Raw genomic sequence first — 25,392 nt, forward strand, 5'->3', positions numbered from 1 at the left:
TTTTGGATATATTAGACTTGACTTTCATGTTTTTGTTTTCAAAAATAGTATGATGATGATGATGGTACTTCTAATGAAGATCAAGAAGATCCTCTGAAACTACCTCAAATTAAAAAAACTATGAAACCATCTGATCATCCAAAAAGATTCAAATGAAAATTCCTCAATGCTTAACATTTCATATCGTTACTTCTATTATATGATTTCATTCGAACAAGATATTCCATGATAAGAAGATATCAACTTAAAGTCAATTCTTCAAAAAAAAAATTATAAATTCTTAATCTAGATTCTTTCTACGAGTTATTAGTTATTCTCAATTTTCTACCTTCCTATCATCTCGTTTTTGATTTATACGCTTTCTTCTGATCACATCTGTATATATCCTCTATGTTGTAAAGCTTTTGTAAGAAATTTATCTCAATATCAATTATTCTGCAAGTTGAACAATGTTGAAGAAGTCAAATCCTAAAACCAATTCTTCCTTCGCATTTTTTAACTTGAAAGGTTGACACTCTTTCATGGCTGGTACCCGTACGAGGCACGAGTGAGTGCATGCCAATCCCAAGTCTAGTTGCACACATAGGCGCGGAGGGCCTCAACCTCTCCGGCTAATCGGATGACCGAGTAGCGGTCCTTGGCCCTGCAGACGGGTCGGGCGCCTACTCTTTTTCTGCCAAACATATCTCACAACACCAGTTGCTCACAATAATCAAGATGCACAGTTGATAGATCTTATTTTGATGGAATCAAACCCTTATTGAACTTCAGAAATGCCCTGCACCTCCACCCTGGTGTGCCCTGGATGGCCAGGGTTGCTGAGAGGGACTTGGGTTAACCCAAGGCCGGGCAAAGTATTGAGGTGGCCCCGTCACACTCAGGTCCGGGTCACAGCCCTAGTAGTATGTAGCTGACCAATCCAGGGGTCACATGACAGAGCGGTTGAGACCTGGACTCATTTCAGAGATACATTTGACCGTTAAGGGAATGGACAGGTCCGTTTGAGCTGGGGTCAATCATTGATTCAGTGGGTGATGAGCATTACATGTGTCACCGGCAACATTTTTGCATAGCATGGCAGCATGTGGCAACACAAAGCATTTGGACATCTGATGTTGAATCACATTATTTCTCTGTGATCCAATTATCATGTGACTTCTGGTTGCTTCCTTTTCAAGTGATCTAACATCACATTCAGGTTTGGGTTACACGGGGTCATGTGATTCAACTGAATTGTGATTTGATATCACAGAAAAAACTTGTGATGTAAACCCATGTGATGCAAGATAGCTGAAATTAAGATGCATGACACACATGTGTGTGATTTAACCCTTTACATCACATGTACAAAAAGCCATGTAACCCACTCATGGCTTCTTGTACATGTGATGCAATCTAAGATTTCTATATGTGATGCAATCTAACACTTCAACATGTGATGTAATCTAAATTTCCAAAAGGTGATTCAATCTGAGATTTGAACATGTGATTGAACTCAAATTTCCAAATGTGATTCAATCTAAGTGTGGTGAAAAGTTTTCAATTGATGACTTTGATCAAGTATTTAGTGATGTCATAAAGTACAAGAATATATAGGGTAAGTTCCATGCTATCTGCCACCCACATAATCAAAGAGAGAGAAAAGGAAAAAACGAAAATGTGTTGCGAAAATTTGTCATGAGGAATATCCAACACATCACAAGTGTAATTAATCTTCTTCACTATCCAGCTGGTTAGTAATAAGAAAGTATAGGCGGTCCAAGCTAACTTTCTTAAAGGCATTGGTGATTGAGGTTTATTCACAGTTTGCTTCTGGTGATCCCCACAAGTGTCACAGGTCAATTTGATGTCTTCCCTTGATATAGATTCCATAAAGGCCAGAATATCAGAGGTCTCATTATCTCTACCCCTTCTCCCTTGAGATATTCTACAGGTTTTTGCTGGGTATAGAGGGATCAGCTGGGAAGATGAAATAAGGTTTGACAATTGAATTCATACCTGCTAGTGAATAACTATCCTTTGACACAGCAACTTCACCCACATTAGGGTTCATATGCTTTTCTAATTTCCATGGAAGAGTTGAAAGAATCAATATTTGGTTCTTATGATCATTTCAGATACTGAATACTCACTTTTATGATTTATAATTTCCATTGGAGGTCCCGGTTTTCTGATATATGGCTATTGAAAATTGTAAAAGTATAGAATTAACAGCTGATGTGGGTGCTAGATATGTTCATCACACTATGACTTTGAAGACTGGCCCTTTTAAGGCTGGAAAAAGATCAAATTGATTGCTGAGCCACTTTGATTTCAATATATATTACTGGGCTGAGGCTCACACAGACTATACTATCTAAGCTTAACTGATTGTGATAAATAGATAATGAGCCTATACCCGCTCAATGCTGATTGAGCAATTCTGATTTACGCTGATTAATTGAGCAATTGAGCTGTTTTTTCACAATATCATCTAACTCATACTGTATTTAAAGACACTGCTGACCCAATTATCTCCCTTTCAATCCCTTGGTTCTTTGCTTTTGAAATTTTCATTGATTGTGTTTCCTGAATCCTCTATATCCAGTATTTCTTTTTCCCATTGTTCTTCATCTGCAGGCTGAGAAAGTGTGAAGGCCTTTGTTGCTCTGAGCAACTGAAGCTTTCTGAATAGAAATTCCCTATCAATTAATAGGCCAACAGCAAATCTTCATGAGGCTCAACTCTGCTCAGTTGCTGTGCTGCTCAAGGTCACTGATGGTACTGATCATCTTGAGGAAACTTCTACTGAGTGAGCTCAACTCAGAAGTTTGACAAACTTCAGCAACTGAGTCTTTTCCAGTGTCACTGATCATAATGATCATTTTAAGTAATTTTCTACTGAGTGAGCTCAACTCAAAAGTTTGACAAATGAGCGTACTGACCCAATGAACATAAACCCCTGTGATTCAGCTGGAATTTGCTGTTGATCACCATCACCCCATTCCCAAAACACTTGGACATTAAAATACTTCTATCGCTTTCAAACATCGTTGAGAGCCAGGTCTAGTCTGCTCAATCGCTATATTAACGCAAACAACATCATTCAAAGCGCCAGGAATAGAGCTTGACTTGATCTCACTTGCTTCAAATCCAATCCCGTCCAAACTTATAATTTCACCTGGTTCTTGGAGTTCGATGTCGCTTTCTCCTTCAGATGCGCGGCAGGTCCGGGAAAAAAAAAGAAAATTGATGGAACTTGAATCACTCGACGAGGGGATGCAAGAAGCCAAAATACACGTCATGCATCACAAACCATGTATGTAGTCTGCGCTCTGCCAATCTGGAAGCCTACGTTGACGCCCAAATCATATGTCCAACTGCAGCTCAGATACGCTTAAAAATAAAACAAACTCCCAGAAAAATTTCTTCTGAGGGCATTTCGGCTGAGGAGCTTCATTTGATGTCCAATCATTTGCAAGAATTTCAAAGACGCCTTGTGCCCTTGACTCATTTAAGTGAAAAACTCCTACATTCAGAAGATCTCAAACCTGGGGACATCCATTCGATAATTTCCAGATTCCCTCCAGTCCAATCCGATCCAGGCCAAGGCAACTCATGGGCCAAATTAAAATCCGCCTTACCGATACGGAGCAAAACAGCCTTGACATCTGGATCTATAGGAAAGCAACTTGACTTGTATTTCGTGCGCTCAAAGCCCGTTACAAAGGTGATACATTTCCAGATCTCTCATCTCACCTTAACATACAATCTGACTTGATTGATCTGACACACTTCTTGTTTGTACTCAAAGGTGGAGGACCGAGAAGAATTCATCAAGGTATTGAAGGCGTTCATGGAAAACTACGTAGCTTTCAAGGGTTGGGTTGAGGTTGCATTGAGGTCCTCAGAAAACAAGACTACCAACAAAGACCAAGACCACAAACGGTGTTCTAGTGACAGTGACACATCAGAAAGTGATTCATCTGAGCGGATTCACAAAATGCTTGTCCCCAATTGTAAACAAAACAATTGAAGCCTGTCCCTGGTATCCCCAGGGCTGTTGTGTACCCGCAGACTAATAAGTATTCATGTTTACATTTGCAATGATATAAAACATTCTGAATGATGGTTACAGCCTTGATGACATCTTCGCCTGATAGCACGACTCTTGGTTGAAAGATGGCTCAATGATTCCGAGCAGCCTTATAGGCGGAAAAGGATAGATTTCCGGTCGATTTTGTAGAAATATTCATCAAAGTCTTGAGCTTCATATACATCAAGCTTCTTTTCCATGAACCCTGACCCGATATAGACAGGTGAATTCAGGGTTTCCATGGTTAGAAGTTATTTTCAACACAACTTTCTGATGAGCGGACTGAAAATTCGCTTCTTTCACTTCAAATGTCTGCATTGTTGAAGGGCCGGTGATGTTATAAAAACCTTGGAGAAGCAACAAATTAGCAGCATCTTCTCCATCTCCTTCGATCCCGTATAACTCGAAGTCCTTGGGCGCTGATGCGATCTCATTCTGTGCCAGTTTTGCACCAATATGCTCGATAGTAACCGCTTGAACTACGATCCGACGACGTAAGCGAATTCCAATCTGACCAACTGCTCCCGGAAATGCCCAGCATGCGCCACTGGATGCATCGCCACTTATTGCCATCTCAGGGCCGACTGGACTTCTGATTCCAAGACTATCTGTGGCGGGTTGCATGGACTTTGATGTGATATCTGAGATTATGTCGCCACCTGTGTTAAAGAATGCAAAATCGCGGCGCCAGTTTCTATCTTTCATACATTGTTTTGTGCATTCTTCGGCCATGAACTTCACTTCCTGGGAAGTTTTGATAAAGCGTGCAATGTTACCTGTAGACGAAGCTTCATCAGATTGCCATCCGTAGACCAAGCTTTATGAGACTGAGGTCCGTACCATCTTCCCAGACGGAATCATCTTCCTGGAACGTTTTCGACAGCATATCATAATTTTGTTCAACCCATCGGAGTCGACTCTCTAAGTCATGAAACCTCTTATGAATACGTTGCAGTTGCATTGAGTTTCCTATTGATGCGTCGAAGTCAGTCTTATCTGTGCGCATTACTCCTTTGTGTCAGGCCGTTTACATACTCAAAAGCACCAAAAGCGCTGCCATAATCAGTATAGTGATTTTCCGCTTCGTGAGTTGCTGTATCACCTCTCGAACGGCTAGACCCACTCGCCGCCCGAAGCTGTCTTGATTGTTCATTTGATGATTGACAAATTGGTGTTGCAGAGCGTTGGAACTTGAAAGTTGTGAGCATCGGGGATTCGGATTAGCTCACAGCACGGCGTATAGACACCTTCGGGATAGCCTTGTATCCGGATGACCCGGTATGCATACATATAGCGTCGCGACAACATCGGTCAAAATGTTTCATCATGTATTGAAATGTAGTTGGGTTGATAGGTAACAAAAACTACACCACGAACCCTGTTTTATGAATAGCTTGTTCATTTTCTCTCAACCTCAACATACAAAAGGTAAATCTGAGGCAATATCGAACGTGATCGATATCACCGCAATATAATTGGATTTGGATGATTTATTTAAGCTTGTTCATTTTCTCTCAACCTCAACATACAAAAGGTAAATCTGAGGCGATATCGAACGTGATCGATATCACCGCAATATAATTGGATTCGAATGATTGATTTATGATATCTTTTTTCAAAGGAATGATGGCAAGTCATTTTGAAAAGAACATGATACGCGAACGAAACGAGAATAACTTGTTCCTTTCGAACTTTCCTCAACCTCAACATATAAAGGCGGTAGGTTAAAGGCGCCAATCTTTACACTGCTCTCGCTCAAATCATTAAACACATTCACCGTCTTATTCACATTCACCATGCCTCCAAAAACTGGTATTTCTATAAAGGGAAATGATCAACCCGTGGAAAAAAAACAGGGTAAGATTTATTGTTTATTTTCAACTCCTCCATTTATCAATTTATTTCATTTCTAAATCATTCTGCCTGTCACCACATCCAGCCAGCCCAGGTCCTGATGAACTGGAGGCTTATCAGGAATACATAGCTTCCAAAGAGGAATGCACCCCTGGTAAGAATTCTTTTTCAAATTCTTTCTCTATCAATTAATTTCTAATTACTTCTGCTTTTCAACACATCCAGCCAGTCCAGATCCTGAGGAACTGGAAGCCTATCAGGCTTACCTGGATTCCCAAGTGGAAAACATACCTGGTACATTTCATTTTCATTATATGTTTGGAAATTCTATCCTGACCTTGATGCCGCCCTACCGGTGTATTCAAACAGAAAGACGGTTCTCTAGTGCCGAACCTGAGGAGGTGGAGGCGGTTATCAATTTCCTCAAGTCTGAATTGGGGCCTTCAATGATGGATATACCGGAGGCACCATCAGAATGCGGTAGCTATGACTCTGTTACAAACCGACGTCGCCCTTTCTGCTATGCCTACCATGGCCTTTGGGAATCCGGTTACTGCAAATACTGCCAAGACACTCCCGAGGACAGATTGATGGAGGAGGCAGAGGATGACGAAACTAATGCTCGTGAGGGATCTCAAGAACAATGACTTATTTGTTCATCTATTTGCTTTGCATCTTTGAATGTGATCGGATCACTTTTATGAGTATGATCGGATGAGATCGGATGGCATCCGAATGTGATCATAATTATGGTTCTTTGTTTTGGTTTTTTTAGTTGTTTTCTTTGAAATTTATCTCATACATTATTGTTGAGCAGATGACTTTGGCGGTTCGTGACCATTCTGTTGCTCCAGTCTTTTTTTGAAAATTACGGATTAACTTTAATTGAAAGCCAATCGAAATGATTGCAGATCACATTTACAAGCAAAAATTTATGATCGAATTAGACGTTAAATCAACATGACAAAATCAAACGTGAAGGTTAGGGCAGTAAAGCTATGCAGACTTCTGCAATGTTTGTATTGGGGGTCTTACCTTCATGATTGAAGTTGCAATTTCCTACCTGATTACATTACTGAGTCTATCTTTGTTTGATACTCTTTGCCTATCAAATGGAAAGGCTGTTAAGAATACTCATTTAAATGTGCAAAACTCCCACCTCAATACAAAACTCAGCAAGCACGCACGAGCACCTTTATACACCCACAAACGGATTATAGAAGATATCACAACCTCTTGTGGTCGTTTGGGAAAAAGGTGCGAGCCGCTTCACTATCCAAACACAATAAAAGTGAGGAGACTGGCACACCTAAGATGTCATGATGTATATTTTTTGTTACGACCTAGAGTGATGCCTTAATCTTATTTTATTTCACAGTACATCCCTCGCGTTTCACAGAATATCATGCAACAGTTCACCTGGTGCTTAGAACTCTGACGTCTACATGTGCCTCTTTAATTTGGAAGCATGCTTACACAGCGCACATGCAACAGTAGTCATACCATAGTAGGCTATCAACCCAGGGTGCCGAAATGGGCAGCAGCTGAAAATATAGCTCTGAAATTTCCCGAGTGACGAGGGCCAACAAAAACAACAAGAAGTGCAAATAAAATACGTATCTGAACTATGGTTCAGGAGTATGATTTGGACTGTACCTTGTAGTTTCTTGCCTTGGGAATGGGAATTTCTGTCATATTCCGTGAGATATGATAGTCCGAGAAATCGAGGAAGACAGCCTTGGCTAGGTGGTATCGATTCAATTCTTGAGGTACCCATTTTTCTGTTGATTGGATGACAGCTTTCAAAAAGCCAACTATATATGATTGGGTCCTCTTCCATATTGGCTCCGAGATCGTTTCATTGCGCTGAGATAAGTGGCTGGTCACCAATAGAAAGTTTACGGCCCGTAGAGGAGTATATGCTCGTATGTCGGTGGGATATATCATTAATCCCTTGACGCCAGAAGATAGAAAGGCCACAAGGGCTGGTAGGTTACAATATTCGACTTTGATTTGATTAAAAGCGTTCTTCAGCTGTTCCTTGTTCGAAGTCAGGGAATTGATAGTTTCGGAAGAAGTACTCCTCTTGATTAGTTCTTCGGTTGCTGCAATGTCGGCCTTGAGAGATGTAGTTGCCCATATACTAGCAAATGTCTCCACCATCGTGTAGATTGTTGCAATCAGCTTGTCGAGATCTTCAATGCACCCATCAGCTGATTCAGCTCGTTTCGCTCCGATATTTGCCCAACGAAAGGATGAAAGGGTCTTGTAGTGGTGCCAGCACGAATAAGCACTACGAGCTCCTGCAGATAGAGGCGAAATGTCGGGAAGTTCGGGAGAGTAACGCGGCTGCTCGGCATCAGATCCAATCAATACAAGTGACGCCAAGACGTAGTGCATTCCACGTTCAATTAAAGTGGCACTAGGCATATGAAACATTTTAAGTGTGTTCCAAAGATAACGCTCATGTGTGGGGAGTGAATCTGGAGGGTCGGAATTGCCAATGGCTTCGAAATCGAATATCTTGGGCTCGAACCAAAGGGTTTCCAGACCAGGAGTGAAAAGTGCCCGATCTAAAGTATGATAAAGGTTGTCAGTATGATAGATTTGAGGAGTGCAGTGAAGTACACCAACTCTCTGGTCTTTCGCACCACGGTCGGATGCTGGGTTGTCCCGAGGTGCTGAACGTAACAGGCTGGGACAGTGCTTCGCCGGGGTCAAAGTTGGTAGTTGACCCTCGTATCAAACTCTCCAATAAAACCTGTGTGGCCTTATGGATCTCCAAGAGTTCAGCTGACTGCATGTTGTTCTTTTCGACGGATATACTTTGGTATATGTCGATTTTGTGTACCCACAGAGAACCTTTGGCAAGCGGTCGCGGTTGAGAACAGGTCCTGGAATGGTGGGATGAGATATCGACCACAGAAACTGATGGGAAGGGGTTGGGTGATGATGGCAAGCTGCCGCGGGGGGTGATAGTTGAGATGGTAACGTTTGATTGACCAGTTGCATCCGATTTTTTTTTATTTTGGTCACCGCTCATGGTACCATGACTGGGATTTCACAATGGCGTAAGTTTCAGCACCATTGGATAGAGTCTACTCTCTTCACTCACATTGGCGACAGTCCATCACCGTTTGATACATCATTGTGACCTGGTTCGAGTGTTTGCCCAGTGGGAGACATGGACTTTCTATTCGCATCATTCACGCCGGGTAACAACCCGGATGGGGTCAACCGATCTAAAAGAACGATACATGTGAGCTAGATGAGCGTTATCCTTCACAGGAGCAAGAAAACCTTAGCATCACCTGATGCTATTGACCGAGTCGCATCGGAATGTTTCCTTGGAAGTTGAGGAGAGGGGTTGGATGATGCTGGTAAGCTTTCGCGGGGGGATCTGGACCGAGCGGTCACGTACGAATGATCAGGTGTTGAGGGTAATTCTGGAAGTTTTGTCTTCTGAGCACCGCTCACCGCACCATGCCTGGGATTTCAAGATGATGTGAGTTTAAGCATCGTATGATCTGGGCTACTTTTTAGACTGACATTTGCAACTTTCCATCGCTGTTTGATACACCATTGTGACCTTCTGCGAGTGTTTGGTCAGTGAGAGCCTCGTCCACGTCTTGGAGCGGATTATTTGTGGTAGACGGACCTGAAAGAAGTTGTGAGGTAAGCAATCACTATGAATCGATGAAGCAAGGAAACCTCACCATCAAGAGATTCCAGTGAATTAGCCATGTCGTGATTTTTGTTTGGTTGTTTTGGTCCTTCAATCGAGATTTGTTGTCTAGGAGTGTTGAGTTGGCACTCGGGTCTGGATCCGGAGTTGAGTATGGTGAGAGCTGACGTTTCTTTCGGCCCGGTATTGTTAGTTTCTGGCGTTGGATATCGTGGTCCTTCAATCAACAGCTGCTGTCTGTGAAGTCGCGAAGCTGCGTGGTGCGGCGAATGGGGCCCTTCTGAATTGGACATCAGAGAACCTGGTGTTCTTCCCGAACCCGAATTGCTGTCACGTATGGAGGCGGATGGTACCTTGACGTGAGGAATCATTACTCCGACCAACCTTTCACTGGAGGCATTCGATGAAGTGGAATTTTGTTGGAAGTCTTCAATATCGAGAGAGGGACGTGGTTTAATACGTGGTTTCATAGAATGTCGGATTGGCCCGTACAAGCCAGGGTGATAGGTTCTGTTTGCCAAAGCTGTTGGAGATGGTTCACGGCCGATCAATCTTGACCTAGCGGCTTTCGATAATCGTAGGATTCGTCGGCCGTTTACGTTGACAGGGGAAGGAGATTCATTTCGAGGATGGGGGCTCGGAGATGATTGATTCTCGACCAATGTGGCCGTAGAATTTGCTGGCGATTGGAGGATGGAGTTGTGCGAAGAAACCTTTTCTGATTGAAGTGACGCGTCAAGTTCTTGACGATGTTCTGCGGTTGCAGCATGAGAGTTTGCGGCAGAAGAGTTATCAGGCGAGTCTGGAGTATGTTCTGCGGTTGTGGGAAGAGAAGTCGAGGCAGGCGCGTCGTCTGGCTGAAGTAACACTTCAGAAAGCTTATCGCGCAAGGTTGCGAACTTCCCTAAAATCGCCTCCTCGCATGCTTCGTCCCAGCCGGCATACTCGCGTGCGTCCAGAATCCACTCTACGATGCCTAGAGTGCCAAATGGTCCACGGCGCAAGTCGCCTCGCATCAATACATCAGCACCCATCATGTTGAGGAATTCACTGTCGATATTTTCCCAGAGTTCGCCTTGGCTGTAATCAGTGGCGGGCGGGAATTGACAAGGAAATCTTATCTTCGACGCTATAAAATCAGAAGGTGAACCAATGGAAATGGACGAAGGGAGAGCGTCAAGTCGCTGGATCTCCTCAATCACGGCAGCCATTTCCGGTGACATCTTGCGCAAACGTACTCGGGGAGTGTTCGGTTCTGGCGTTCTGAAGTTTCGACGGGCAGGCTGTGGTTGCAAAGGTGTATCCACCTTGGCATGTTTTCGCTTGAGGGGGCGAATTGAGGATTGAGAATTGTAGTTTGAACCGTCTTCAGCAACGTCGACGTGTCTTTTGTTGGGCGCAGACAGACGTGCAGATCGGCGGGGCTTTGGCGCACTGTGATGGTCATTGTCAGGCATCCTCCGCTTCCCGTTGTCGTTGACAGACTCGTCCCGAGGGGAGTCCATTGGGGGTTCCTGAGCTTTGATGGGTTCTGGGTCTTCGTTGGTCCAGGGAGATGTGTCTACATTTGGGGCAAAGAGATCTTTGGGTGTTAAGAGACCTTTTCGAATGCCTATGTGTACAGACAGAGTTATAATCAAAAATTCTAGGATAAACATGAAGGGAAAATAAGCAACTGAACATACTCTTCATGTCCATTTCAACGACCTTCCAAACGGCTACCAAGGCGGAATGTAGGTGATATGTCATATCTGTACCACGCAACCATTCTTCCGTGAATTCCGAAATCAGATCCAGCTCGTATAAGTACGATCGAATTCTGTTAGGTTGGTCTTCTTGCATCGTTGTCAGTCTGGTGATGTGGTGAGATACTTTTAAAGTTCTGCGTGATCCGTAGTTTGTTGAGAAGAAAAGGTCATTGTTTGCAGGCGTTGCTGAGGAAGTTGGTTAAGATTCGACGAAATTTTTTGATCGTCAGTCATCGATGGAGAAAGTAATGAGTGGAAAGCAGAAGGGATCACATATCACTCACGGATGCAGAGGAGTTATGTATAGAAGCTAGTGATCAAGCAAGAGGGTCTGATAAACGATCGGGGACCCAGACTTCAAAGAATGAAAGAAGGATGGCAATGAATACAATGTGAAAGGGAAGTCGCATGAGAGAATTGCCCTTACCAATGACCAAGGAAGCGGGAAGCGGGTTTTTGGAGGAGTAACAAGCAGTTTCACGGAACTTGCTGATGATCACACGAAAGAAGACCAATGATAAGGAAAGTACATTGGTCAAAAGAGGGTGGCAACAACCCGACTCACAAAAAACGGCGTTATAGAAAGAGTACCCACTGATGTTTCGATCTAGGAAGCAATGAATTGACAGAAGTGTCTGTTTCTCAGACTTAAGATGACAAAAACATAAGTGATCCGAATAATGAAATTAAGCAAAGTGCACTAACCAATATAAGTGGCTTGTGAATTCTTCCAGGAAGTCACGGACGGTCCGAAAGAAGGATCTGAGTATGGAGTCGAATTGAAAAACATTAGTGATGGATCGAGACAGACTACTCAAACACCACTCACCACAGCTAGTGGTTGTTGAGGATAATTGCTGAATGGTAGTTGAGCAAGGGAGAACATATATTTATATTTGACGACCGGTTATGAGGTGGGGTTTACTTATATAGTAGTGTCAGATTGAGGCTAAAGAACGCTGACAGGTGAAAGTGATTCAAAGTAGCTGAGAAAGTAGCGTGAGAGGTCGTCGGAACAGCGAAGAAGAGTGACAAAACTCTCGGGTTGAAAGTCGTTTTGATAGAGATACTTTTCACGTGATGGCAAAAAGGTCTCGCGATAACTCAGGTTTCGAAAGTGGTTGCGGTTGTCGACAACCGTGACGTTGCGGACGGTTCGGTGCGAATTTCGCGGGTCTGTCACATGTTGATGACGAATGTCAACGCTGCCTTGAAGTTGTATGTTCAGTATGTATCATGAGTCGACTTAAGACTTAGGTCGGCTCATTTCACAACGTGCTCCCTACACCCTTGTTCAGATCTGATGGTGTGACGTTGATATGACATTCATAAGGGGAAAAGCTGTTTTGACGACAAGGAACTTTGATGAGCTCACTTTCCAATTGCTGATTGCTATGTCAATATTTTAAAGACCAATAAGATAAGGAACCAAAATATACATGCAAGTTATAGAAGACAGCCTTTGTTTCTTTGTGAGCACGGCCACGACCATCTGGCATCATCCCACCTCTCATAATAGTTCACCTGACTTGCTTCGGGCTTTCTCTCCATAGCTGCTATCACCAAATAGCCTCCTTCTTACTCTACTATTTTCTGATTCCTGAACGCGCGGTGCATACAATTCCTCGAAGCGCATCTCCAATTGATACCGACAAAATGGACAAAAAAAGGAAGGGCTTATAACACTTGTTTCTATTCCCAACGTGAATTCACTTTAAAACTACCTGTTAGATGAAACTGAAAGATAATATGAATGTGGCAAAAGATGGAGCAAACAATTGGAAAATCAAAAAACACTTCAGAAATGGGAAAGGGAAAACTACAAGATAGAAACGTCTTCGATTGTCTTGCCCATCTTCATGCCGGGAATGAGGTGACGATGAATTAACTCAGTGTGTAGTGCATGCAGAGCAAGAACACACTGAATCATTGGAATTTTGTCTGGTTTATTGGAAACCCCACGACTAGAGATAGTATCCTGTAGAGTGTGGTCATCAGGAAAAAGGCAACCCTCTGAGTTTCACAGCGTAATCACTTACAAGCCAAGACTTTGAATTATCGAGGTACAGTTTTAGTACAAGCCTACTCCTTTCCAGATATTGTCTGACCACTCTGGTGTGCTCAATAATTGAGCAGACTATCTTCAGCAAAGGCCTTAATGCTTCATAGTTGCGTCCATTGAAAATTCGGAGGCCAGAGGGTTGTTCCAGGTGGAGTCTCAGCCATCGATCGAGCCTGAAAAATGCCTGCTGGACTAGTTCGTTTTTCAGGTGCGTAGTGTGAATGACAGCTAAAGTACTTTCTGCAAGAGTGTAGAGAACGGTGAAGGTTTTGCGTTGGTGATCAAACATGTTCCTTATGAATGTATCTGTGTACTCCGCAGCTTCCATATTTCTCACCCAAGAAAACTAAGTTTAGGAGTTAACAAAGCCGTACATCGTGATATAGTTGGAATTGCTAACCTCCTCCATCAGAACCCGTATTTCAGTGGCACCTCTTCCATCCAGCTGGCGCAAAGAGTCGTAAACGCACTCAATCAAAGCAGTAAGATCTCGAAGATGTTTCGCGGTAACAGTGGAGTTTTGGACGTTGGGTTGACTCTCTAAGACGTTAGAAACTTCCTGTGGCAGGGATGAGTCGAGTGGGGAAAGACTCGCATGATCTTGAAGGTCCTTTATAGAGTCGAGAATTGTGATTGAAATAGAATTTGCGTGGTGATTTGCGTGATGACTGCCATCCGAAGAACCAAAGCTGACTCCTTTCAGCTGAGATCTTACATCAAAGATTGTCTCCGCGGTCGTGGAGGACTCCCTCTTGGTACTGCCGTCGACAAAGTTATAAGCCACTACATCAGTTTGATGATGAAAAATCGAGGCGAAGGGAGCTATCTCACCTCGTGGTCTGTGTCATCAACCAAGCACATAATAAAATGATAGGTCCTAGTGACCAGATCACCCATTTGTTCCTTAGCTTGGGACCGACCCTTGGTAAGTTGACTTGAGTGCAAAGATCATCAGATAGCATGGGTTTGAATTGAACTCGAGAATTTGAAAGCACGTTTTGGAGTGGGAGTGGAGTTTGGCCAGATTCTTGCTCGACCTTCTGTTCGGGTTCACGCAGACTGTCGAATGCAGACTGAAAATTCAAGAATTCTTCACTGAGTGGAGACATGGTGTGGATATGATGATGATTTCGGTCAACTTTACTAGGAAGATATAGGTGACACTTGCTATGTAGTTGGTGCCTGGTGAGGCTCGTGTCTGAGCTTTTTACCTCACCTTTGTCCAAAGTCCCCTATATCTGTTACACCACCAAAGGATTACACATAGACACATACGACGCGTCTCGCGGCGCAGCATTGAAACTTGCTCAGTATCATAACTGTAATGGAGATCAGCCATTAACTGCTCCTCTGATGGGATGCATGCTATGATCAAGCACCCTCGCCTATTCCTTCATTGGGGCGGCTTTGCTCAACTATGATATGCTCAGCGTGAGATGTAAACAACTTCTCATATCTTCGAAAAGTCATGATCAGGTGTGCTCAGTTGGCCGCAGTAACAAGTTCCCAAGTCCTCAAAATGACATGATACTTGAAGTCCTCATGAAGACATGATATTCTTGCCACGCTGTCCCTAAATTTAAACTACACCTGGTTAACTACGAAAAGCTCCCTTATATTGATTAAAAGATTAAACGCGCGTGTAATATGCTTTCCCAGAATATTCCCCCGGACAATGACGCTCGAAGGCCGATCCGCCGAAAATTCGACTCATTGAACGTTGCGGAAGTTGAAGCTCAAGATGTGGAGGTTGTTGGAGGAGAGTTTACTGCGAACAAATCATACAGATATCTCCACATTGTTAGTCATCGAGGTTTTACTAAGTGACGAGATACCATCCTACTTACTAATCAATTATCTGATGACCACGGAATGGTTTAGAAATCCAGAATTCGAGACATGCAATCCGGATCAAATTTTCGGTCAGCCCAATGTGAAGAAGCATCTGAAGCTTTCGAGAGGGGAGACTATGCAGCGGCAGCTAGGATATATCAAGAGCTCTTGAATTCCTGTGAATTAGAGTCATCAGCAAAGAACGGCTTTCAAAACAATGCTACAGTGCAAATGTGTTTACAACTCACTGAGTGCTACTTGCAGCTACAGTGTTTGCATGAAGCTGAAATGATCCTAGGACATCTCTGGCGCCCTAATGGAAAATTTACGATAGGGGCTACCCATCCACTCTTTTTCCAGACGTCACTTCTATACGCGAGATTACAGGCGCAGTTCGAAGGTTGTTCGGGCGCGAAAGATAAAGTGCGTACATCTGCTCGCCGCTTTTCATACCATTCCGTTTGTAGAGAAAATGACTGCCGATCTTCCGGGCTTCAAAATCAGTGTGAGGAAACTAACAATCGAGGAGAACAGCATCCTGCGGAAGCACTCGAGCTCTTTTACATGTATGGCTATGAATACGTTAAAAAGGGTCTCTCGGAACAGGCTGCTGGAGTTTTCAGGCAAGGGCTAAAGTATCTCGACCAATTTACCATGCTCCCTGAAGAAAGAACAAAGGAAGTAGCTGTAAGGATACATCTGGCCCTCTCCGAAACCTGCATAGCTATGGATAGAATTGAGGAAGCATCCAAACTTTTGGAAGAAGTTTGGTTGCCCGGAAAGCCACTTTCAATCGAGCAACACCACAAAAATTTTCTTTGGCTGGCAAAACTTCACGCGCAAGTTCGAAGCCCGGGTGTTTATCACCCTAATATAGCTGAACCACTTAACTCGCGACTCTCCTTTTACCAGGTGAGGCTACTTTGCGCCTATGAAGCTATATAAGACTTTAACCGAAACTTTCCTTCCTGTGTAGCGACTTGGCGTAACCCACACTGCAACAAAACAAGAGATCAGAAAAGGCTATCTGGAATGGAGCCGCTGGTTCCATCCAGACAGAGGTGGCGACACGGGTGTAATGCAACAGGTCAGGCCTTGTAACTGCGTCTTCAAATATGTACTTTCTTGCCGACGATGAATCCAACTTGATAGCTGTTGGAAGCATACCAAACATTGGCTCATGAAGGAAAGCGGTCCAAGTACAATGAGTCGTTGAAACACGAGTCTACGCGCACAGTGATATGAAACCAGTCCGGGGCGTGTGTTCGAACCGATTGCTTTCTTCGATCCTTATGGTCTGAATTGACATCGCGGACTGTGATAGTACTTTTCGACGTTTGAGCCAGGATAATATGAGTAGACGAAGTGGATAACACACGTTGAGAATGATGGTGGGATGAAGATATAAGAATAAAGGGCAAAGCATTGTACAAGTTCAACAGATCAAGCGAAACGTTGTTAACATAAAACACGGCGCATTTAGATGATAGAATGGTGGAAATTCGGAACTGTTGTATGGATATATGGACCAGGACACATTGAGCGTGAAAATTTGATGAAAATCTGATTTATTCAGCTGAGTCACACACTTTTCAACATACACTGGGAAACCCAATAAGGCAAACAAACACAGCGACACCCATAAACCCATACACTTCAACACAGGTTGTCTATGTTGAGAAAAAGTAAGATAAGGGCTCAGTTGTTGACACCATGCCCTCCTTCCTCCGATTGCAAGACATGCTGAATCATTTCATCAAAAGTCTTGTGCATATTTTGAAGTGCACCTCTTATCTCGCAAGCCTTACCCATATCCAAGGACACTTTCCCAGCAGCTGGAGTGGCGGATTGCTTGACATTCAGGGTTTTATCATTGGCCAATGAAGATATCTTCTGTTTAATGTACTAAAACAACCGAACATTAGTCTTGCCCTAAGCTCATTGAACACAAAACACTTGTAAAGTAACGAAGTAAAGAGCTTCAGAGCTTGTATTGGCTGAGCCGTTGGTGTAAGGGAAACCTGGGTAATCAGGTTCAGTCGTAAGCAAAACGGCACAAGCCACACAAGCTAACAAAGCTAAAAGACTTCGAGACAAACCTGGGTAATCAGGTTCAGTCGTAAGCAAAACGGCACAAGCCACACAAGCTAACAAAGCTAAAAGACTTCGAGACAAACCTGTGCTCAAGCAACAGGGTTCGAGTAAGGTAAAAGGCGAAAAGTGAGTAAAAGGATAAAGCAAAAGATTCTTTTCGTTCATTATAAGTATGCATACCTGGGTAATCAGGTTCAGTCGTAAGCAAAACGGCACAAGCCACACAAGCTAACAAAGCTAAAAGACTTCGAGACAAACCTGTGCTCAAGCAACAGGGTTCGAGTAAGGTAAAAGGCGAAAAGTGAGTAAAAGGATAAAGCAAACTAATAGAAAGTAAAGCGAGTTAGAATGATATAGTAAGGTTGATGTTATTAGAGAGAAACTTACAGATTCTTTTCGTTAAGGAAAAAGAATCTGAAGGAGAAAACAACGAGTATATATATTTATGAATAGACCGGAAAAGCGTGACACAAAAATAAAAAAGAGAAAACAGTAACTCAAGTCACATGCGACTTATTCCCAAAGTAACCACAATAAAACCCACTTCCATCACTTCATAACCAACATTTATCCCAACTCATCCTAACTTGTTCTAGACTACATAAATCATCATTAAAAAAAAAAGCGTTAAGTATCTAGATCTTGAGGACCGTTCACGACGCTACCGGAAGTCCTTGACACTAATTACCACGACAACACTCACCTGACAAATTTCTTCCATCTGCTTTGCGGACAACTCCGGGGGTGCATGTTCGTGTGCGATTCTACCTTCGAGTATTTGAAGCTGTTCCTGAATCTGGAGCCCGGGAAAAGTAGCAAATTAGTCATAATTCTGAGAGCCACAGACCATATCAGGATCCAACGCTCTCACCTCCTTGACCTGACGACCAAGATCCAGCCTGTTGCTCAAATCACCCTTGAGAGTCGCGATCTAGATTACATCGGTTTGAGGGGTTTGGAGACGTCAATTCCCTTGTCATAGCAATACACACAATAAAGTAGAAACACACTTGTTCATTCAGAGAGGTGATGTTAGGGATGATCTCCTTACGTAGCTCCCGTTGAATTTGTTTGGTAGCTAATTTGGACGATTTCTCCTCATCGTCGACAAGTTTCTCTTCGAGAACAGTTCTAGCGACTTCGAGCTGGTGAGGCAATCCCAAATCGTCAACAGATGCATATATTCTCGGTCCTCATCAACTAACCTCTTCTGCTTGCTCAGCACATTCCTTGACGCTGTCAGCAAGATCTTTGACCTTTTTTTGAAGGCGATCTAGTCGAGCTTGAAAGTTCGAAGTGGGCGAGGATAAGCGGGGTCGGTTCCCTACGTGCTGATGACCATCATTGTCAGGTTGATAGCTGGTACCGGTGGATGGCCTTTTTCGAGATACTAAGACCTCTTTTGGAGTTGAAGGTTCCGCTTTTACAACAGGGGAATTCATGTGAGACTCTTGGATTGTGGAGGTAGATTTACTTGATCTTGTCTTCATTGTCGGCTGAAATTCTGGAGTTCTGGAGCAAGAGAGTGAAGTATTCAACCAATAAGGAGAGATCTATCAGTTGAAGCTGGTAATAAGAACATCGCAGGGTTGTTTGTCCTCACCGCTATTCTTCCTTTTGTTAGCATGATCGCCTTTCAGACCCACCGGGAGAATTGATGAGAAGACTGCTTGGGACATCCCCACTGGCAATACAAACGGCCACAAGCGACCGCGGGCACCACAAACGAACCGCCACGTTTGTCCATCAGAACCCATCTTATGGTAATACTCGCAGACCTTCGTAAATTCCAATGTTATTTCCACCCCGTTTTGAACCAGCGGTAAATATCGTTTCCGTGTTCCTTTGTCCTGCAGGATAGCTTGGAGATCGGAAGATTCCATCTGACGAGTCGAAATCAGTTCCTCGCCGTCAGCGCACGCTTTGGTCTTGTTCTGTATGGACAAACAGGACAAGAACGAAGGTTTCGGTTGTCGACAACCGCAAGGTCTGAATGACATCTTGTTGTGTGGCCTGACTCCTGAGGCTACACGGGGCCGGGTGTCAGTCCATTTGTGTATACTAAAGACTACGAGGGCATGCCCGAACCAGGTCAATCTGGAAATTACTTAAAAATCTTTAACATGTCCATGTCTCACCTAATCCACTTGGAATCTCTCTAATAGTTTTACGAATAATTTTTATACCATTTTATTAGAATTGAAGTAATATTCGCAAACCATTATTCCAGTCGATACGACTGAAGAGCTCTATGAGCTATATGTATACTGGAGAGATATCTCTGGATGAGACTATTCGAAATGACTCGGAGTTTCTAAGAACACATTCGAGAGAATCCAAAGAAGATTTGATTCTTAAACTATAATATAAAATCTCTGGTTAAGGTTTAATATACCCCAACAACCTTGACAGTTTGGATCTTGGTCACAATTTCCAAGCTGTTATCTTAAATTAGGGAGGGCGGGATGGTTTTTAAGAGAAATTCACTAAATTCTTCAAAAGGTTTTTGATGGTTGATGGGGCACTTGTTGGTAACAGTCAAAAATACTTGGTGGTGCTTAGAAGATTTTATTGATAGTGAAATTTGATAACAAAAGAATTTAAATGGAATAACGGATGAGGGAACAATCCAGTTATCTCATTTCTAACTGTGATACAAGGTGGATTCAAGTGCCTTATATATAGGACCTCACTCTCTGGGAATATTTCAGTCTGATATCCTCAACTCCAACTAAACATATGATGAAGTTTTGTATGTTGAACCTAGCACAATTTTCATATGATCTTATCTAGGTTTGCAAAGACTTTTAAAAAATAATATGGCTCAGATATACCAATGTCCAATTCACTGAGCATTAGAAGTTAGTTGGTGATCTCAGTGGCAAGAGCGATTTAAACTCCCCATAAATTTTCAAGTGCCAATGAGGATCAGTTGGGTCTGATTATGAGTTTGATATTGTCAGGTGATGTGGTCTTGATGTGTAACTTGTACCTTTTTTTGACTTGTGTATTGGAAATACTTCCCTTTCAATATCCCAAAAAAGCGTTGCCCTGGGTTTCTCAAAGTGGATGATATCAGAATATTGTCAAACTACGCGACCAAATCCAACTTATTATGCTGAGGTTACAAGTAAGCGCGATTACATCTCTGAAGCACTTTTGGATATCCAAAAAGGAGTGCGATGAATGGGGGGCCGAGAATTTTTCGAACTACCTTTCCTTTACGTTCTTTTCAATTCGTGAAAAATCATGCTAATAAATATGTGTGTATGTATCGCGGGCCAAGCCACGAAGTTGGCAAAAGGTACGATATGAGTCGCGAGGATCACTTGGCGTGAGGATAAGCATGCTTCTTGCGCTTCCTAAGAGATAAGCGTTTCCTGTTAAGATATCGTCTTGCATGATATCTTAACGGGAAAAGGGAACATGAATGATGTTGATGTTGTTCCACGCGACGCGAGTGAAGAGGAGAGCACCTTCATAAAAGGTCCTTCTTCCTTCGGTATTTCCAACATCCAATTTCCAACATCCATCATCCCAACAAGCTATTCAACTACGTTTCCTTTGATTCCCCTCTTACGTTATTCATGTTGTTCCCTCCTCGTCCCCGGTGGTGGGAGCACCCCACACCCAAAGAGCTCACTTGGTTCAACAACCTTGATCCACGCTCGAAATCTGAAATCTTCAGATGGGATATAAACCACAAATCCCACCCGTCCATTCGTGCCGGAATGGACCAGTGCCTCGATTGTGCCGAGTTTGGCCACGTAAGACCATGTATCAGCACCAATCCCTTCCCTCATGCACCGCCTTACGGAGATTGGCGCCGATCGATCAACGGAAAGACCTACACAAAGTGCAAGTTGCGCATGACAGACGCAGAGCTTGCAGCTCTGGCTACCGAAGAAGGTACGCTCATCAAACTAATAATACACCTGAAGGGAAACAAGGACTGAACCTCGCCGTCTCCACACAGCGCTGGAAGCACCTTTGAACCTGTCGTCGGACGATCTCGACCTCCTCCGCTCCATTGAGGAAGCTGGTAAGTTCCTGTCATTGACTGATCCATTGCATACTCAAGGTTGACAGCCGGCTGTATCCCAGCCTCAAATCAATCTGCCTCCAGTCAACCTACCACCGAGGCGACAGCTCCCACCAAGGCGAGCCAAGCTCCTGCCGAGGCGCCCGAAGCTGCCTTCGACACCACACAAGGAACCTCTCAGAACGAAAACCACCCCGTTTACATAGACTTAACTTTGGACGAAGAAGGAGGTAAGCCAACGTGATTGGGTGACAATCATTCTTCAGGCAAAGGCTCATGAAAATATGTTTTGTCCATAGCGGCGACGGCTATTCAAGAACATGCCATCTCGATGCCTAATCACCACGTCGGCATAGGTCGTGAGTCTTATAATATTGCTCTCGCAGAATTTTACTTACACCATACTTTCTGTCATTTATTGGGCTAGGTGGAATACGCGCACAAACTGAACCAGTTTGGTTCAAGTATTGATGAATCAACTGGTTTTATCCATTGCATAATGACGCATATCATTATTATATTTGGCAAACCACCTGCCTTCCATGCACTTTTTATTTGTTTGTACCTCCACACAATGAGATATTGAAGACAGAGCTGGAGTGGCAATGATACCTGTACTTTCAGTTACCTACCACACAAGCATTTCAGACATGCCTATTAAATTACAAGATCTTTGTATATTTGACCGCATTGGACAAACCGATTCTCACATTCCGGTTGACCTTCTACATAGTTTTCTAATCTTTCTTCTTGTTCTTCCCTACTTGTTATCCTCTTTGTTTTTCATATACGACTGGATGAACAAAAAGCTAGGAGATGGGATGAAGCCATTTGGCCCACCACCCATTTGCTCTCTGTTATATATCAGTGGGAATGCAGTTGTAAAGGAAAGAGCAGGGATATAGTATTACATATATAGACTCCTTAAGTATTTGACATGACAATCAGCATCTGTGGAGTACAAGTCATTGATCCGGAATATCAAATGTATATTAACTGCTACAAGCAAAGCAACTGTGAGATAAAGAAATATGACACAAGAACTCTTGAGCAAACTATTATTGAGTGGTTGATTCCAAGATCTCTCCATTATTTCAGCGGGCAGTCTATGTGTACATGGAGTATGAAGACATGTTGACATGGTTGAATGCATAATCTCCAATGATTCCTGACTTGCTTCGCGCTCAGTTGAAGCACGGGCACGATCCTCTTAGCACCACAATTGAAACACACTGCTATCAGGTTTTGGATTTCCCACGGTTCATAAATATATACGAATTCCCTTTACCTTTGGCATCCTGTAGGAGTTCCATCACCTCGTGTTTCAACCCTGACCAGTCCCGTTCATGTAAAAGTACCAGCTGTAGTAGAGTTGCGTCACGTTCTGTTGATTACGTCTTGTCAATTCATGGATAAATACAAAGAAAACTTGTGTTTGAATCACCTTTGACATTTTTTAACCAAGAACTTATGTTTTTGTGGAATACGGATAAGTCCATTAATATCCTAGGTACGTCATCAAAATCTGTAGTATCAAATCCACGATTGTGCGAGGTTGGCTCCTGCTTGAAGCATCTGCGATGCGCTAGCAATTTCGTATTGACTTCAGCGAGCTGTCAAGGGGAGCCATAAAGGATTCTGACACACCTGCCATCATGTTTAAGCTGGCTCTCAGCTGCGAATCAGTCGTGGAATGCGCTTCGAAATGAACCTCGAGTTCCCTTTGCATCTCATTCATTTTCGATTCTATCACGCCCATTTGTTTGTTAAGTTTTGAGTCATATTTCAGGCGATCTTGCAAGCTCTCCAATCCAACTTGCATGTCGTTCATCTGATCAGACAAAGCACCATTGCTTTGAACGCCATGCTCGATGATCTCAATCTTCTGTTTCAATGTTCTTATTTCTGCTAAAACATCCTCAATCTCTATTCTTGACAGTTCCTCTATGTCCGGTGAGCTTCTATACATCTCTTTCGAGGAATTGGGGCTTCGCGGTGGAAATCGGTGGTATCTGGCTGGCTTTGGCCGGTCGAATCGAAGATAGTTCAAATCTTTTGACATATTTCGGTCTTGGAGGGATGAGTAATGCAAGTTGATATTCGCTCAGAGTCTCGTTGTGATTCGAAATATCTTGAAAGGCCAAGACTCCGATGTTCTGTTCAAGCGTGGGATATGCACATACGGTCCTTCTTACGGGGATCTACACAAGCGGGTTCTGATTCTCACTAATTCTGTTGTCTTGGCCCCTTCTTCCATCGCATCCAATCATCGCATCTGTTGGAAAATACAACAAAACGGTAGATGTGGAAATGCTAGAATTACAAGCATGGAATTTATAAAGATACAACACCATCATCTCAACTTTCGAATAGTCCACATTTTCTTTTAGTGGATGCTTGTGGCTCACATGCTTGTTACATGTTTGTTGTGCAACAGTGGGTCCGAAAAAAGGTTGGAAGGGTTGGGAGCTTGTGCCCATTGACCCCGCCAAGACTGAAGTCACGACAGAAGACATTAGCCCAAGCTCGGCGGTTAGTGGTACTATGTAGAAGGAAGTCTAAGCGTATACTCGGTTAAAATCAAACTCGGGGTGAATCATCATCGATGATAATATTATAATAAGGCAGGCATGATGGTACAAACTACCGCGATAACTTTTGTGTTAGATAGTCATTGGGATATCCAGATGAGTGATCTGTCTAAAGCGCAGCTAACGCGAGTAAAATAATCTCAAGGCTCGCGGAATAGTCTCCGCACGCATCTCATGGACCTGTCCCTGAAGATGAGTACAGCTCGCGGTTGTCGACAACCGAGGCTTGAGAAAGCCTCGAAATAGAGAAAGTGAGGAAATTGGAAGCGCATATGCTCGAGACCTGTCAACACTGAAAAATGTGTGCCTTTCATGCCTGACGGGTCTTTAGATTCAAGTTCAAGTACAAAGTATCTTCAACAACATGTGGACCAACAGCCGCCGTTAGAGTTGTCGGCAAACAGATGGCAGAGATGCGCCAGGTGAGCTGTTGCCGTCGAATGGTATACTGTCATAAGACCAACAATCTTTATATTTTTGTAGCACATCAAGGAGGAAATATTACCGAGTTCGCACTACAGATTGATGCAAGATGCTACTCCAGCGATCTACCATCCTTCGAGTGGAATTGTGCAAAAGAGGATGATAACATCCGTTCCTTGGAATCTAAATACCTCACCTTTAAATCAGGGCCTGAGCAAGTTATCTTCATGTTGCGCTTCAATGTTACACTAGCTAAATTATCATTCCGAACCTATCTCATTCCAGTGATTACAAAAAGTAAATAGCCACATATAATATCACCAGCAGACTTTGAACCACTTCCTTGCACAGAGTTGGGGGCGCGATTATCTCAAACCAAGTCTCAAAGTGGTTGTGTACTCTCACACAGAATTTGTTTGAGGTGGCGCTTAAACCTGAGCTCTTGAAGGTAATGTTGAATGGCCATACCTCGTGGCTCTCGGGAACTTGTTCAATCATCCAAATGCACATCAAAGCCAGCAGTAAAAGACCAGATATGGCGATGCGAAGACCTTTCAAGATACCGAATTTGCCTGCCATGCGAAAGTAAGTGCTTCTCCCTTCCTGAATCAGTTAAATACGATAGGACTCACGCTTATACTTCAGGTTGTCCACTGGTTGCATGATCTTCTGGACGATCCTTCAGAGTCTATTGATTTCTACCATTTGTTGCATCAAATCGTAAATATAACAAAAAGGTCCGAAAGTCAGATTAGTATCATTGTAGCAAGCTCTTTTGGTATCGAAAATTCATAACCGACCTTCTGAATTGTATCTTCTAGCCTTGGATAGGATTTCCCGGTCTGTATGGGATTCTGTGCGGATTGCTAGTGTTTTCGGTGTAGCAAGGAATCGGTTATGTATGAGGATTGTTCAAACGAAGGGTGCGCTGGAGGGACAAATTGAGAAAAGAACCCCTAACCCTGAGCAGGCGCGGCAAATTCAA

The 25,392-nt window shown here is 43.2% G+C and overlaps 7 protein-coding genes across 7 annotated transcripts; 4 read left to right on the forward strand and 3 right to left on the reverse strand.

Annotated features, from left to right (window-relative positions):
• Window positions 1-3,442: 3,442 nt before the first annotated feature.
• Window positions 3,443-4,015, forward strand: MELLADRAFT_102919 (uncharacterized protein; the record flags this gene model as incomplete). Its single annotated transcript, XM_007405578.1, has 2 exons — window positions 3,443-3,685; window positions 3,794-4,015. 2 exons carry the CDS (start codon window positions 3,443-3,445, stop codon window positions 4,013-4,015), a joined length of 465 nt encoding a protein of 154 aa, XP_007405640.1.
• Window positions 4,016-4,258: 243 nt separating this feature from the next.
• MELLADRAFT_92477 (uncharacterized protein) lies at window positions 4,259-5,036 on the reverse strand (the record flags this gene model as incomplete). The annotated part of the gene is made up of 2 exons (XM_007405631.1): window positions 4,259-4,863; window positions 4,916-5,036. 2 exons carry the CDS (start codon window positions 5,034-5,036, stop codon window positions 4,259-4,261), a joined length of 726 nt encoding a protein of 241 aa, XP_007405693.1.
• Window positions 5,037-5,871: 835 nt separating this feature from the next.
• On the forward strand, window positions 5,872-6,576 carry MELLADRAFT_102920 (uncharacterized protein; the record flags this gene model as incomplete). Its single annotated transcript, XM_007405579.1, has 3 exons — window positions 5,872-5,932; window positions 6,015-6,083; window positions 6,155-6,576. 3 exons carry the CDS (start codon window positions 5,872-5,874, stop codon window positions 6,574-6,576), a joined length of 552 nt encoding a protein of 183 aa, XP_007405641.1.
• A 7,200-nt stretch (window positions 6,577-13,776) lies between these two features.
• On the reverse strand, window positions 13,777-14,533 carry MELLADRAFT_60059 (uncharacterized protein; the record flags this gene model as incomplete). Its single annotated transcript, XM_007405630.1, has 2 exons — window positions 13,777-14,182; window positions 14,256-14,533. The coding sequence occupies 2 exons, from the start codon at window positions 14,531-14,533 to the stop codon at window positions 13,777-13,779; spliced, it is 684 nt and encodes a 227-aa protein (XP_007405692.1).
• Window positions 14,534-15,071: 538 nt separating this feature from the next.
• Window positions 15,072-16,502, forward strand: MELLADRAFT_92480 (uncharacterized protein; the record flags this gene model as incomplete). Its single annotated transcript, XM_007405580.1, has 5 exons — window positions 15,072-15,224; window positions 15,306-15,680; window positions 15,768-16,169; window positions 16,234-16,344; window positions 16,410-16,502. The coding sequence occupies 5 exons, from the start codon at window positions 15,072-15,074 to the stop codon at window positions 16,500-16,502; spliced, it is 1,134 nt and encodes a 377-aa protein (XP_007405642.1).
• A 453-nt stretch (window positions 16,503-16,955) lies between these two features.
• MELLADRAFT_102924 (uncharacterized protein) lies at window positions 16,956-19,351 on the reverse strand (the record flags this gene model as incomplete). Its single annotated transcript, XM_007405629.1, has 6 exons — window positions 16,956-17,162; window positions 18,055-18,147; window positions 18,223-18,282; window positions 18,362-18,496; window positions 18,557-18,863; window positions 19,083-19,351. 6 exons carry the CDS (start codon window positions 19,349-19,351, stop codon window positions 16,956-16,958), a joined length of 1,071 nt encoding a protein of 356 aa, XP_007405691.1.
• Window positions 19,352-20,938: 1,587 nt separating this feature from the next.
• Window positions 20,939-21,820, forward strand: MELLADRAFT_60062 (uncharacterized protein; the record flags this gene model as incomplete). The annotated part of the gene is made up of 4 exons (XM_007405581.1): window positions 20,939-21,260; window positions 21,328-21,393; window positions 21,441-21,623; window positions 21,693-21,820. The coding sequence occupies 4 exons, from the start codon at window positions 20,939-20,941 to the stop codon at window positions 21,818-21,820; spliced, it is 699 nt and encodes a 232-aa protein (XP_007405643.1).
• Window positions 21,821-25,392: the final 3,572 nt, after the last annotated feature.

This window comes from Melampsora larici-populina (assembly GCF_000204055.1).
Source record: "Melampsora larici-populina 98AG31 unplaced genomic scaffold MELLAscaffold_4, whole genome shotgun sequence".
Taxonomy (NCBI): domain Eukaryota; kingdom Fungi; phylum Basidiomycota; class Pucciniomycetes; order Pucciniales; family Melampsoraceae; genus Melampsora; species Melampsora laricis-populina.